The 14,772-nt window shown below is 47.5% G+C and overlaps 1 protein-coding gene across 1 annotated transcript in view; it reads right to left on the bottom strand.

Annotated features, from left to right (window-relative positions):
• Positions 1 to 14,772, bottom strand: part of LOC128687824 (sialate:O-sulfotransferase 1-like) — a 272,949-nt gene that overhangs the window by 160,631 nt on the left and 97,546 nt on the right. The window contains exon 4 of the mRNA XM_070083814.1: positions 2,090 to 2,164. Within this exon, the coding sequence (XP_069939915.1) occupies positions 2,090 to 2,164 (75 nt within the window). The remainder of the gene's footprint in view (positions 1 to 2,089; positions 2,165 to 14,772) is intronic.

Here is a 14,772-nt window from a genome sequence, read left to right on the forward strand (position 1 = left end):
GTGGGTAGATTGGTAAAGCACTGCCTACCTTGTTCGAAGGTTCGTAGGTATGAGTCTCCTTCAGCCAGAGATCAGTGTTTGTGTATATTTCGCCTGCTCTTGCGAATTCCTTGCATTGTTAATATCTCTAGTAAGGCTGATACATGAAGGGGATGAGATGAAAAGCTGTAAGCCTTCTCCCTGAAAGCTGGCTGCCTTGGATCAAAGTCTAGCGCAAGCTGGACAACAAGGTATTGGTCCAGTGTGGGTAGATTGGAAAAGCACTGCGTACCTTGTTCCAAGGTTCGTAGGTTCGAGTCTCCTTCGGCCAGAGATCAGTGTTTTTATATATTTCGCCTGCTCTTGCGAATTCCTTGCATTGTTAATATCTCTAGTAAGGCTGATGCATGCAGGGGATGAGATGAAAAGCTGTAAGCCTTCTCCCTGAAAGCTGGCTGCCTTGGATCAAAGTCTAGCGCAAGCTGGACACCAAGGTATTGGTCCAGTTGGGAAGATTGGTAAAGCACTGCGTACCTTGTTCCAAGGTTCGTAGGTTCGAGTCTCCTTCAGCCAGAGATCAGTGTTTGTGTATATTTCGCCTGCTCTTGCGAATTTATTGTATATATATATATATATATATATATATATATATATATATATATATATATATATATATATATATATATATATATATATATATATAAATATGTATATATATATATATATATATATATATATATATATATATATATATATATATATATATATATATATATATATATCAATAACAACACTGCACTAGCCAAGGATTCGAACCCATGTTGTACTGGCCTGCCTCATGGTAAGCGAGAACCACATGACACTTTAAAACCACAGGACCACCCAACTCTAAAAGAATGGCGCAGCCAGCCCACAGCTAGCTGTTGGGCCACCATCCGAGGGCATACGGAGGTGTGGGAGCTTGTAAGCTAATTTCATTCTGACCCCTGTTTGGTGTATTAGCCTCACGAGCAGTAGTTATATATTATTGTAACCATGAACGAGTGGTATTGATCAATAGCAACACTGCGCTAGCCAAGGTGTACTAGCTTCACGAACAGTACTGCTCGTGAGGCTAGTACACCAAACAGGGATGTTAATGAAAATAGCGTAGAAGCTCCCTCACCTCCGTATGCCCTCGGATGGCGGCCCAACAGCTAGCTGTGTGCTGGCTGTGCCATTCTTGTAGGGTTGGGTGGTCCTGTGGTTTAAAGCGTCATGTGGCTCTCGCTTACCATGAGGCAGGCCAGTACAACATGGGTTCGAATCCTTGGCTAGCGCAGTGTTGTTATTGATCAATACCACTCGTTCGTGGTTATATATATATATATATATATATATATATATATATATATATATATATATATCATTTACCAAACTGCGGCAGGCCAAAACTCGACCCTACGAATCTTGTACCGCCTCCAGAGACAGAATGCATGCATCATCTTACCACTACGCTACTGGTAAGGTGATAAACCATACCACGGGCGGGATTAGAACCCGCGGTCAGAGAGTCTCTAGCTAGCTGGTCCAGTGGCTAACGCGACGGTCTGGAGTTTTGAGACTCTCTGACCCCGGGTTCAAATCCCTCCCGTGGTATGGTTATTAGGTAAGACACATATGCAACAGTTAGGTATCTTTATTTCGAAACGTTTCGCCTACACAGTAGGCTTCTTCAGACGAGTACAGAAAAGTTGATAGAAGCAGAAGAGACTTGAAGACGATGTAATCAGTCCATCATCCTTAAAGTTTTGAGGTGGTCAGTCCCTCAGTCTGGAGAAGAGCATTGTTCCATAGTCTGAAACAGTGCTCTTCTCCAGACTTAGGGACTGACCACCTCAATGATGGACTGATTACATCGTCTTCAAGTCTCTTCTGCTTCTATCAACTTTTCTGTACTCGACTGAAGAGGCCTACTGTGTAGGCGAAACGTTTCGAAATAAGGATACCTAACTGTTGCATATGTGTCTTACCTAACAACCTGTCAGTATTTTATACCATTTTAACGTGGTATGGTTTGTAATATTGTCGTTGTAAAGGATAGAAAACAAGAATCAGCTTCATCACTCACCAGGTAGTCTCTCCACTCTGCTGTGTAGTCTCTTTAACAAGCTGATCTCTTCCCTCTCTCTAACCTCACACTTCCCTGTTGGAAGACAAAGTTTACTCTATTAAAGCAGGAGGGTCCAAACTGTATACTCAAGGCTATATAATAGCTTGTGTGTGGGGGGGGGGTGAGTGTGTGTGTGTGTGTGTCTGTGTGTGTGTGTAGGGGGGTGAGTGTGTATGTGTGTGTGTGTGTACTCACCTAGGAAGAAGAAGTCGACAACACTCTACCTTTCCTTGATGTTCTGCTTTGCAAAGCTGACCACGAACTTCGTTTTAAAGTCTATCGAAAACCCACCAACCAAAACGATCTCCTCCACTTTTACTCTCACCACGACACCAAAACCAAACGTGGTGTAATTATAGGCTTCTTCCTGCGTGCACTCAGAATCTGCAGCAATGAGTTTCTTGAAGAAGAATACACGATGATTGAACAAGTATTTTCTAAACTTCACTATCCTCGTCACTTCATCAGAGACTGCAGACGACGGGCATTAAACATCTTCAACACACCCAGAGAAGACACTGCCGAGAAGAGATACATAGTCCTCCCCACCAACTCCATTGCCAAACACGTTTCCAACATCTTTTCCAATACCTCATTTCAAGTATCTACCTCCACAACCACGACCATCAAGGACATTACCAGTGATAGACAGGACAAGCTTCCACCCTCTGCAGGGGAATACATAATCCCTTGTAATGACTGCAACAAGTTATACGTTGGCGAAACATCAAGGGACCTCCAAACACGTATTTCAGAACACCAATACGCAAGCAGGTCTGAGGACACAAGGAATGCCTGCGTACAACACCGTAATTCACACAACCACTTGATAAACTACAGAAACTCAAGACTTATCGCCACAGAAGACAACACTCAATACCGAAGAATCCTGGAATCATCACTTATTTCTATATCCGACAACTTCAACCAGAATAGTGGCTTCTATAACATAGCTGAACCACTTGCCAAGAAGCTTCTTCATCGCTATCCCACACAAGAACACTGTAGAAGGTCTGCTCACAAACTTGTCCAATCTCCTTTCCAAGCTACCCAAGATTTTAGACTTTATAACCGCACTCGGTACATCATCGGATGCAGCATTCTCCACCTGACCTCAGCACTCTGAACCTGACTATAAATACTCGCGTTCCTTCCACCCCAGGTAGTTCTGTTTGTGACTTGAAAAAGCCCACTGTGTGGGCGAAACGTAGTCAATAAAGGATCACATTATACTGCATATGTGTTTATATTTCCATTGTGTCGGTATTTTGTACCATTTATTTCCATCGTGTACTCACCTAGTTGTACTCACCTAGTTGAGGTTGCAGGGGTCGAGTCCAAGCTACTGGCCCCGCCTCTTCACTGGTCGCTACTAGGTCACTCTCCCTGAACCATGAGCTTTATCGTACCTCTCCTTAAAGCTATGTATGGATCCTGCCCCCACTACATCGCTTCCTAAACTATTCCACTTCCTGATTACTCTGTGGCTGAAGAAATACTTCCTAACATCCCTGTGATTCATCTGTGTCTTCAGCTTCCAACTGTGTCCCCGCGTTGCTGTGTCCAGTCTCTGGAACATCCTGTCTTTGTCCACCTTGTCAATTCCTCTCAGTATTTTGTAAGTCGTTATCATGTCGTCCCTATCTCTCCTGTCCTCCAGTGTCGTAAGGTTGATTTCCCTTAACCTCTCCTCGTAGGACATACCTCTTAGCTCTGGGACTAGTCTTGTTGCAAACCTTTGCACTTTCTCTAGTTTCTTTACATGCTTGGCTAGGTGTGGGTTCCAAACTGGTGCCGCATCCTCCGATATGGGCCTAACGTATACAGTGTACAGAGTCCTGAACAATTCCTTATTAAGATGTCGGAATGCTGTTCTGAGGTTTGCCAGGCGCCCATATGCTGCAGCAGTTATTTGGTTGATGTGCGCTTCAGGAGATGTGCCTGGTGTTATACTCACCCCAAGATCTTTTTCCTTGAGTGAGGTTTGTAGTCTCTGACCCCCTAGACTGTACTCCGTCTGCGGTCTTCTTTGCCCTTCCCCAATCTTCATGACTTTGCACTTGGTGGGATTGAACTTCAGGAGCGAATTGCTGGACCAGGTCTGCAGCCTGTCCAGATCCCTTTTAGTTCTGCCTGGTCTTCGATCGAATGAAATTTCTCATCAACTTCATGTCATCTGCAAACAGGGACACCTCGTAGTTTATTCCTTCCGTCATGTCGTTCACAAATACCAGAAACAGCACTGGTCCTAGGACTGACCCCTGTGGGACCCCGCTAGTCACTGGTGCCCACTCTGACACCTCGCCACGTACCATTACTCGCTGCTGTCTTCCTGACAAGTATTCCTTGATCCATTGTAGTGCCTTCCCTGTTATCCCTGCTTGGTCCTCCAGTTTTTGCACTAATCTCTTGTGTGGTACTGTGTCAAATGCCTTCTTGCAGTCCAAGAAGATGCAATCCACCCACCCCTCTCTCTCTTGTCTTACTGCTGTCACCTTGTCATAGAATTCCAGTAGGTTTGTGACACTGGATTTCCCGTCCCTGAAACCATGTTGGCTGCTGTTGATGAGATCGTTCCTTTCTAGGTGTTCCACCACTCTTCTCCTGACAATCTTCTCCATGACTTTGCATACTATACATGTCAGTGACACTGGTCTGTAGTTTAGTGCTTCATGTCTCTCCTTTTTTAAAGATTGGGACTACATTTGCTGTCTTCCATGCTTCAGGCAATCTCCCTGTTTCGATAGATGTATTAAATATTGTTGTTAGGGGTACACATAGTGCCTCTGCTCCCTCTCTCAGGTCCCATGGAGAGATGTTATCTGGCCCCATTGCCTTTGAGGTATCTAGCTCACTCGGAAGCCTCTTCACTTCTTCCTCGGTTGTGTGTACGGTGTCCAGCACCTGGTGGTGTGCCCCACCTCTCCGTCTTTCTGGAGCCCCTTCTGTCTCCTCTGTGAAGACTTCTTTGAATCTCTTGTTGAGTTCCTCACATACTTCACGGTCATTTCTTGTTGTCTCTCCTCCTTCCTTCCTTAGCCTGAATACCTGGTCCTTGACTGTTGTTTTCCTCCTGATGTGGTTGTATAACAGCATCGGGTCAGATTTGGCTTTCGCTCCTATGTCGTTTCCATATTGTCGTTGGGCCTCCCTTCTTATCTGTGCATATTCGTTTCTGGCTCTACGACTGCTTTCCTTATTCTCCTGGGTCCTTTGCCTTCTATATTTCTTCCATTCCCTAGCACACTTGGTTTTTGTCTCCTTGCACTTCTGGGTGAACCATGGGCTCATCCTGGTTTTTTCATTATTCCTGTTTCCCTTGGGTACAAACCTATCCTCAGCCTCCTTGCACATTGTTGCTACATATTCCATCATCTCATTAACTGGCTTCCCTGCCATTTCTCTGTCCCACTGAACCTCGTTCTGGAAGTTCCTCATTCCAGTGAAGTCCCCTTTCTTGTAGTTTGGTTTCATTGTGTGTGTGTGTGTGTGTGTGTGTGTGTGTGTGTGTGTGTGTGTGTGTGTGTATGTGCATGTGTGTGTGTGTGTGTGTGTGTGTGTGTGTGTGTGTGTGTGTGTGTGTGTGTGTGAGTGAGTGAGTGTGTGCGTGTGTACTCACCTAGTTGAGGTTGCAGGGGTCGAGTCTCTTCACTGGTCGCTACTTCACTGGTCGCTACTTCACTGGTCGCTACTAGGTCACTCTCCCTGTACCGTGAGCTTTATCATACCTCTGCTTAAAGCTATGTATGAATCCTGCATTCACTACTTCGCTTCCCATACTTCCTGACTACTCTGTGGCTGAAGAAATATTTCCTAACATCCCTGTGATTCATCTGTGTCTTCAACTTCCAACTGTATCCCCTTGTTACTGTGTCCAATCTCTGGAACATCCTGTCTTTGTCCACCTTGTCAATTCCTCTCAGTATTTTGTATGTCGTTATCATGTCCCCCTATCTCTCCTGTCTTCCAGTGTCGTCAGGTTGATTTCCCTTAACCTCTCCTCGTAGGACATACCTCTTAGCTCTGGGACTAGTCTTGTTGCAAACGTTTGCGCTTTCTCTAGTTTCTTTACGTGCTTGGCTAGGTGTGGGTTCCAAACTGGTGCCGCAAACTCCAATATGGGCCTAACGTATACGGTGTACAGGGTCCTGAACGATTCCTTATTAAGATGTCGGAATGCTGTTCTGAGGTTTGCTAGGCGCCCATATGCTGCAGCAGTTATTTGGTTGATGTGCGCTTCAGGAGATGTGCCTGGTGTTATACTCACCCCAAGATGTGTGCGTGTGTGTGTGTGCGTGTGTGTGTGTGTGTTTGTGTGTGTGTGTGTGAGTGTGTGTGTGTGAGTGTGTATGTGTGTGTGTGTGTGTGTGTGTGTGTGTGTGTGCGTGTGCGTGTGTGTGTGTGAGTGTGTGTGTGTGTGTGTGTGAGTGGGTGAGTGTGTGCGTGAGTACTCACCTAGTTGTACTCAACTAGTTGAGGTTCCAGGGGTCCAGTCTCTTCACTGATCGCTACATCACTGGTCGCTACTTCACTGGTCGCTACTAGGTCACTCTCCCTGTACCGTGAGCTTTATCATACCTCTGCTTAAAGCTATGTATGAATCCTGCCTCCACTACTTCGCTTCCCAAACTATTCCACTTCCTGACTACTCTGTGGCTGAAGAAATATTTCCTAACATCCCTGTGATTCATCTGTGTCTTCAACTTCCAACTGTGTCCCCTTGTTACTGTGACCAATCTCTGGAACATCCTGTCTTTGTCCACCTTGTCAATTCCTTTCAGTATTTTGTATGTCGTTATCATGTCCCTCTATCTCTCATGTCTTCCAGTGTCGTCAGTTTGATTTCCCTTAACCTCTCCTCGTAGGACATACCTCTTAGCTCTGGGACTAGTCTTATTGCAAACGTTTGCGCTTTCTCTAGTTTCTTTACGTGTTTGGCTAGGTGTGGGTTCCAAACTGGTGCCGCATACTCCAATATGGACCTAACGTACACGGTGTACAGGGTCCTGAACGATTCCTTATTAAGATGTCGGAATGCTGTTCTGAAGTTTGCTAGGCGCCCATATGCTGCAGCAGTTATTTGGTTGATGTGCGCTTCAGGAGATGTGCCTGGTGTTATACTCACCCCAAGATCTTTTTCTTTGAGTGAGGTTTGTAGTTTCTGTCCCCCCTAGACTGTACTCCGTCTGCGGTCTTCTTTGCCCTTCCCCAGTCTTCATGACTTTACACTTGGTGAGATTGAACTCCAGGAGCCAATTGCTGGACCAGGTCTGCAGCCTGTCCAGATCCCCTTGTAGTTCTGCCTGGTCTTCGATCGAATGAATTCTTCTCATCAACATGGGCATTATGTATGCCTAGTCTTAGAGTAGATTTAAGAATGACACGATATCGATCACCTTGATCAAGCTCCCTGGACCGAAATTTGTTTTTAACGAATTTATCCTAGCGTATTCTCACATATCTCTTTAAGTCATACTGTTACTGCCAGTTATCTAAGTCTATTGTAGTTTATATCAAATGAAATTGTACCAGTCATTATGGAACTTCACTCATCACTATCATCTTTTCTGACTCCTCTTTTTTGAGAATCACTTTCTGTTTCCTTCCTGTAAGGAATGTTTTCTTACATTCCAAATATATATGTAATGTCTCCATTTTTCTTTCATGCCTTTCTTACGTATGTTGCCTTGTTAACTTTACATGTTAGTGACACTGGTCTTTAGTTTAATCTTCTCATGTTATTATGTTTTCCATCATTTATTTACATAAGGAGCCGGCATTTTCAGTTCCTTACTTAGGAGCTGACAGGGTTGAGTAAGCCTTCAAGTCACCTTTCTTAAATACTGGGTCTATATTAGCTTTGTTCACACTTCTGAATGTCTTGTTGAAGATTACTGCTAGTAGTTCATACAGTACTTCTGCTTTCTGTCTCTCTCTCAAGACCCACAGAGAGACATTATCCGGTCTCAATGCCTTCGAAACATCTACCTTACACAATAGCTTCTTAATCTCTTCTTTGTATGTACTGTGTCTAACACTTGTTGGTGCACTCTGCTGCTTCGGTTCCCTGGTAACTTTGTATATACTGTGCCTAGCACTTCCTGTTCTCTGGTAACCTTAGTTTCCTCCCTAAATTTCTTGCTGAACTCCTCACAGATATCCTGGTCATTACTTGTGAACTCTCCTCCTGTTCCCTCTTCAGCCTGATTACCGGATCTTATATTATTGTGTTTCTTCTGATGTGGCTGTGTAGTAATTTTGGGCCAAATTTGGTTTTCAGAAATATGTCATTGTCAAATTGTCGCTGAGTCTCTCTTCTTACCCAAACATATTCGTCTCAGCATCTTATTCTCAGTTCCTTGTTTTCCCTCATTATTTGCCTTTCTCATTTAGCTTTAGCATTTCTTCTACTTTGAGGAAATTATTGGCTCACTGTTCTCACTATCTTTTTTTTGTTGCTCCTGGGTATGAATTTTCCCTCTGCTTCTAGGCACTTCCGTCATATTTGCTGTCCCTGTCTTCCCTTCAAGTTTCCCTTCTTCCTGCATTCCCTTCAAGATTCCCTTCTAACTGGTCATATTTCCTGCTATTTTCAGTCTTACAATGAATCCTTTCAAAAATATTTTCATTTTAATTATTCTTTCCTTTTTATGATCACTAAAAATAATTTAACATTTCTATTAACCTACATCTAAATTTTTTTACTAATATTCGTTTAATGTTATACTGGTTTGTCTTCCACAAAATGTTTATATAATGACTCGTTTGTAAAATATTTTTCTTCGAAATATTCTCAATGAAGCACAATTAGGAAAAAACACATGTGAAAATAATTATGTTCCTCAAAGAATAATTAATATATTAAAAAATATATATCTTTTCCAATAAAATATTGAGAGTAAACAAAAAAGTTTTTTTTAAAAAGTTAAAATGTACATTGCTTAGCGAAAATTGATAGTTGTCAAATTTATTTTTCATAACTTAATAGTATTTCCATGTTATTGAATGCTTCCTAAACTTACAACTTGAGAATCTTTCATTTTATTTGAAAATATAACTGGAGAAACTATTTGATTCCTTAGTAATAATACGACATTACCTTACAAAGACTGTATTCTAAAAGTGTAAAAATACACCCGAACGAGTGAAAAACTTATTCAAGACTTAAAAAATAACTAGAAGGATTTCCGTTACTGTGACCCAACAAAATTATCCCCGTATTCCATAACCTCAGTGCCTCAGTGCCTCAGTGCCTCAGTGCCTCAGTGCCTCAGTACCTTAGTGCCTCAGTGCCTCAGTGCCTCAGTGCCTCAGTGCCTCAGTGCCTCAGTACCTCAGTGCCTCAGTGCCTCAGTGCCTCAGTGCCTCAGTGCCTCAGTACCTTAGTGCCTCAGTACCTTAGTGCCTCAGTGCCTCAGTACCTTAGTGCCTCAGTGCCTCAGTGCCTCAGTACCTTAGTGCCTCAGTACCTTAGTGCCTCAGTGCCTCAGTACCTTAGTGCCTCAGTGCCTCAGTGCCTCAGTGCCTCAGTGCCTCAGTACCTTAGTGCCTCAGTACCTCAGTGCCTCAGTGCCTCAGTGCCTCAGTACCTCAGTGCCTCAGTACCTCAGTGCCTCAGTGCCTCAGTACCTCAGTGCCTCAGTACCTCAGTGCCTCAGTACCTCAGTGCCTCAGTACCTCAGTACCGCAGTGCCTCAGTACCTCAGTACCTCAGTACCAGGGTGCCTCAGTACCTCTGTACCTCAGTGCCTCAGTGCCTCAGTGCCTCAGTGCCTCAGTGCCTCAGTACCTCAGTACCGCAGTGCCTCAGTACCTCAGTACCTCAGTACCAGGGTGCCTCAGTACCTCTGTACCTCAGTGCCTCAGTGCCTCAGTACCTCAGTACCTCAGTACCTCAGTACCAGGGTGCCTCAGTACCTCTGTACCTCAGTGCCTCAGTGCCTCAGTGCCTCAGTGCCTCAGTACCTTAGTGCCTCAGTACCTCAGTACCTCAGTGCCTCAGTACCTCAGTACCTCAGTGCCTCAGTACCTCAGTACCGCAGTGCCTCAGTACCTCAGTACCTCAGTACCTCAGTGCCTCAGTGCCTCAGTGCCTCAGTGCCTCAGTGCCTCAGTACCTTAGTGCCTCAGTACCTCAGTACCTCAGTGCCTCAGTACCTCAGTACCTCAGTGCCTCAGTACCTCAGTACCGCACTGCCTCAGTACCTCAGTACCTCAGTACCTCAGTGCCTCAGTGCCTCAGTGCCTCAGTACCTCAGTGCCTCAGTACCTCAGTACCTCAGTGCCTCAGTACCTCAGTGCCTCAGTGCCTCAGTACCTCAGTACCGCAGTGCCTCAGTACCTCAGTACCTCAGTACCAGGGTGCCTCAGTACCTCTGTACCTCAGTGCCTCAGTACCTCAGTACCTCAGTACCTCAGTACCGCAGTGCCTCAGTGCCTCATTACCTCAGTACCAGGGTGCCTCAGTACCTTTGTACCTCAGTGACTCAGTACCTCAGTACCTCAGTACCTCAGTGCCTCAGTACCTCAGTACCTCAGTACCTCAGTACCTCAGTACCTCAGTGCCTCAGTGCCTCAGTACCTCAGTACCTCAGTACCTCAGTACCTCAGTACCTCAGTACCTCAGTGCCTCAGTATCTCAGTACCTCAGTGCCTCAGTACCTCAGTGCCTCAGTGCCTCAGTACCTCAGTACCTCAGTACCTCAGTACCTCAGTACCTCAGTGCTTCAGTGCCTCAGGTCCCCTGTACTTCAGTGCCTCAGTACCTCAGTACCTCAGTGCCTCAGTACCTCAGTGCCTCAGTACCTCAGTACCTCAGTACCTCAGTGCCTCAGTGCCTCAGGTCCTCTGTACCTCAGTGCCTCAATACCTCAGTACCTCAGTACCTCAGTACCTCAGTGCCTCAATGCCTCAGCACCTCAGTACCTCAGTGCCTCAGTGCCTCAGGTCCTCTGTACCTCAGTGCCTCAGTACCTCAGTACCTCAGTTCCTCAGTACCTCAGTACCTCAGTGCCTCAGTACCTCAGTACCTCAGTGCCTCAGTGCCTCAGGTCCTCTGTACCTCAGTGCCTCAGTGATTCAGTACCTCATTACATAAGTGCCTCAGTACCTCAGTACCTCAGTGCCTCAGTGCCTCAGGTCCTCTGTACCTCAGTGCCTCAGTGCCTCAGTACCTCAGTACCTCAGTGCCTCAGTACCTCAGTAAATAAGTGCCTCAGTACCTCAGTGCCTCAGTACCTCAGTACCTCAGTGCCTCAGGTCCTCTGTACCTCAGTGCCTCAGTGCCTCAGGTCCTCTGTACCTCAGTACCTCAGTGATTCAGTGCCTTAGGTCCTCTACACCTCAGTGCCTCAGTGCCTCAGGTCCTCTGTACCTCAGTGCCTCAGTGCCTCAGTGCCTCAGGTCCTCTATACCTCAGTGCCTCAGTGCCTCAGTGCCTCAGTGCTTCAGGTCCTCTGTACCTCAGTGCCTCAGTGCCTCAGGTCCTCTGTACCTCAGTACCTCAGTGCCTCATGTCCTCTATACCTCAGTGCCTCAGTGCCTCAGTGCCTCAGGTCCTCTGTACCTCAGTGCCTCAGTACCTCAGTGCCTCAGGTCCTCTGTACCTCAGTGCCTCAGTGCCTCAGGTCCTCTATACCTCAGTGCCTCAGTGCCTCAGGTCATCTGCACCTCAGTGCCTCAGTGCCTCAGGTCCTCTGTACCTCAGTGCCTCACTGCTTCAGGTCCTCTGTACCTCAGTGCCTCAGTGCCGCAGGTCCTCTATACCTCAGTGTCTCAGTGCCTCAGGTCGTCTGTACCTCAGTGCTTCAGTGCCTCAGGCCCTCTATACCTCAGTGCCTCAGTGCCTCAGGTCTTCTGTTCCTCAGTGCCTCAGGTCGTCTGTACCTCAGTGCCTAAGGTCCTCTGTACCTCAGTACCTCAGTGCCTCAGTACCTCAGTACCTCAATACCTCAGTACCTCAGTGCCTCAGTACCTCAGTACCTCAGTACCTCATTGCCTCAGTACCTCAGGTCCTCTATACCTCAGTGTCTCAGTGCCTCAGGTCGTCTGAACCTCAGTGCTTCAGTGCCTCAGGCCCTCTATACCTCAGTGCCTCAGTGCCTCAGGTCTTCTGTTCCTCAGTGCCTCAGGTCTTCTGTACCTCAGTGCCTAAGGTCCTCTGTACCTCAGTACCTCAGTGCCTCAGTACCTCAGTACCTCAATACATCAGCACCTCAGTGCCTCAGTACCTCAGTACCTCAGTACCTCAGTTCCTAAGTACCTCAGTGCTTCAGTTACTCAGTACCTCAGTGCCTCAGTGCCTCAGGTCCTCTGTACCTCAGTACGTCAGTACCTCAGTGCCTCAGTGCCTCAGGTCCTCTGTACCTCAGTACGTCAGTACCTCAGTGCCTCAGTGCCTCAGTGCCTCAGCACCTCAGTACCTCAGTGAATCAGTACCTCAGTGCTTCAGTACCTCAGTACCTAAGTGCCTCAGTGCCTCAGTGCCTCAGTACCTCAGTGCCTCAGTACCTCAGTGCCTCAGTGCCTCAGTACCTCAGTGCCTCAGTACCTCAGTGCCTCAGTGCCTCAGTGCCTCAGTGCCTCAGTACATCAGTGCCTCAGTACCTCAGTACCGCAGTGCCTCAGTACCTCAGTACCTCAGTACCAGGGTGCCTCAGTACCTCTGTACCTCAGTGCCTCAGTGCCTCAGTGCCTCAGTACCTCATTGCCTCAGTACCTCAGTGCCTCAGTGCCTCAGTACCTCAGCACCACAGTGCCTCAGTACCTCAGTATCTCAGTACCAGGGTGCCTCAGTACCTCTGTACCTCAGTGCCTCAGTGCCTCAGTGCCTCAGTACCTCAGTACCTCAGTGCCTCAGTACCTCAGTACCTCAGTGCCTCAGTACCTCAGTACCGCAGTGCCTCAGTACCTCAGTACCTCAGTACTTCAGTGCCTCAGTGCCTCAGTGCCTCAGTGCCTCAGTGCCTCAGTGCCTCAGTACCTTAGTGCCTCAGTACCTCAGTACCTCAGTGCCTCAGTACCTCAGTACCTCAGTACCTCAGTGCCTCAGTACCTCAGTGCCTCAGTGCCTCAGTGCCTCAGTGCCTCAGTACCTCAGTGCCTCAGTACCTCAGTGCCTCAGTTCCTCAGTACCGCAGTGCCTCAGTACCTCAGTACCTCAGTACCAGGGTGCCTCAGTACCTCTGTACCTCAGTGCCTCAGTACCTCAGTACCTCAGTACCGCAGTGCCTCAGTGCCTCAGTACCTCAGTACCAGGGTGCCTCAGTACCTCTGTACCTCAGTGTCTCAGTACCTCAGTACCTCAGTACCTCAGTGCCTCAGTACCTCAGTACCTCAGTACCTAAGTGCCTCAGTGCCTCAGTGCCTCAGTACCTCAGTGCCTCAGTACCTCAGTGCCTCAGTGCCTCAGTACCTCAGTGCCTCAGTACCTCAGTGCCTCAGTGCCTCAGTGCCTCAGTGCCTCAGTACATCAGTGCCTCAGTACCTCAGTACCGCAGTGCCTCAGTACCTCAGTACCTCAGTACCAGGGTGCCTCAGTACCTCTGTACCTCAGTGCCTCAGTGCCTCAGTACCTCAGTGCCTCAGTACCTCAGTGCCTCAGTGCCTCAGTACCGCAGTGCCTCAGTACCTCAGTACCTCAGTACCAGGGTGCCTCAGTACCTCTGTACCTTAGTGCCTCAGTGCCTCAGTGCCTCAGTGCCTCAGTACCTTAGTGCCTCAGTACCTCAGTACCTCAGTGCCTCAGTACCTCAGTACCTCAGTGCCTCAGTACCTCAGTACCGCAGTGCCTCAGTACCTCAGTACCTCAGTACCTCAGTACCTCAGTGCCTCAGTGCCTCAGTGCCTCAGTGCCTCAGTACCTTAGTGCCTCAGTACCTCAGTACCTCAGTACCTCAGTACCTCAGTGCCTCAGTGCCTCAGTACCTCAGTGCCTCAGTACCTCAGTGCCTCAGTACCTCAGTACCTCAGTGCCTCAGTACCTCAGTGCCTCAGTGCCTCAGTACCTCAATACCGCAGTGCCTCAGTACCTCAGTACCTCAGTACCAGGGTGCCTCAGTACCTCTGTACCTCAGTGCCTCAGTACCTCAGTACCTCAGTACCAGGGTGCCTCAGTACCTCTGTACCTCAGTGCCTAAGTACCTCAGTACCTTAGTACCTCAGTGCCTCAGTACCTCAGTACCTCAGTACCTCAGTACCTCAGTGCCTCAGTGCCTCAGTGCCTCAGTGCCTCAGTACCTCAGTACCTCAGTGCCTCAGTACCTCAGTGCCTCAGTACCTCAGTGCCTCAGTGGCTCAGTGCCTCAGTACCTCAGTACCTCAGTACCTCAGTACCTCAGTGCTTCAGTGCCTCAGGTCCCCTGTACTTCAGTGCCTCAGTACCTCAGTACCTCAGTACCTCAGTGCCTCAGTACCTCAGTGCCTCAGAACCTCAGTACCTCAGTACCTCAGTACCTCAGTATCTCAGTGCCTCACTACATCAGTGCCTCACTACCTCAGTGCCTCAGGGCCTCAGTGCCTCAGTACCTCAGTACCTCAGTACCTCAGTACCTCAGTGCCTCAGTGCCTCAGGTCCTCTGTACCTCAGTGCCTCAATACCTCAGTACCTCAGTACCTCAGTACCTCAGTGCCTCAGTACCTCA

This window comes from Cherax quadricarinatus, chromosome 10, assembly GCF_038502225.1.
Source record: "Cherax quadricarinatus isolate ZL_2023a chromosome 10, ASM3850222v1, whole genome shotgun sequence".
NCBI lineage: Eukaryota > Metazoa > Arthropoda > Malacostraca > Decapoda > Parastacidae > Cherax > Cherax quadricarinatus.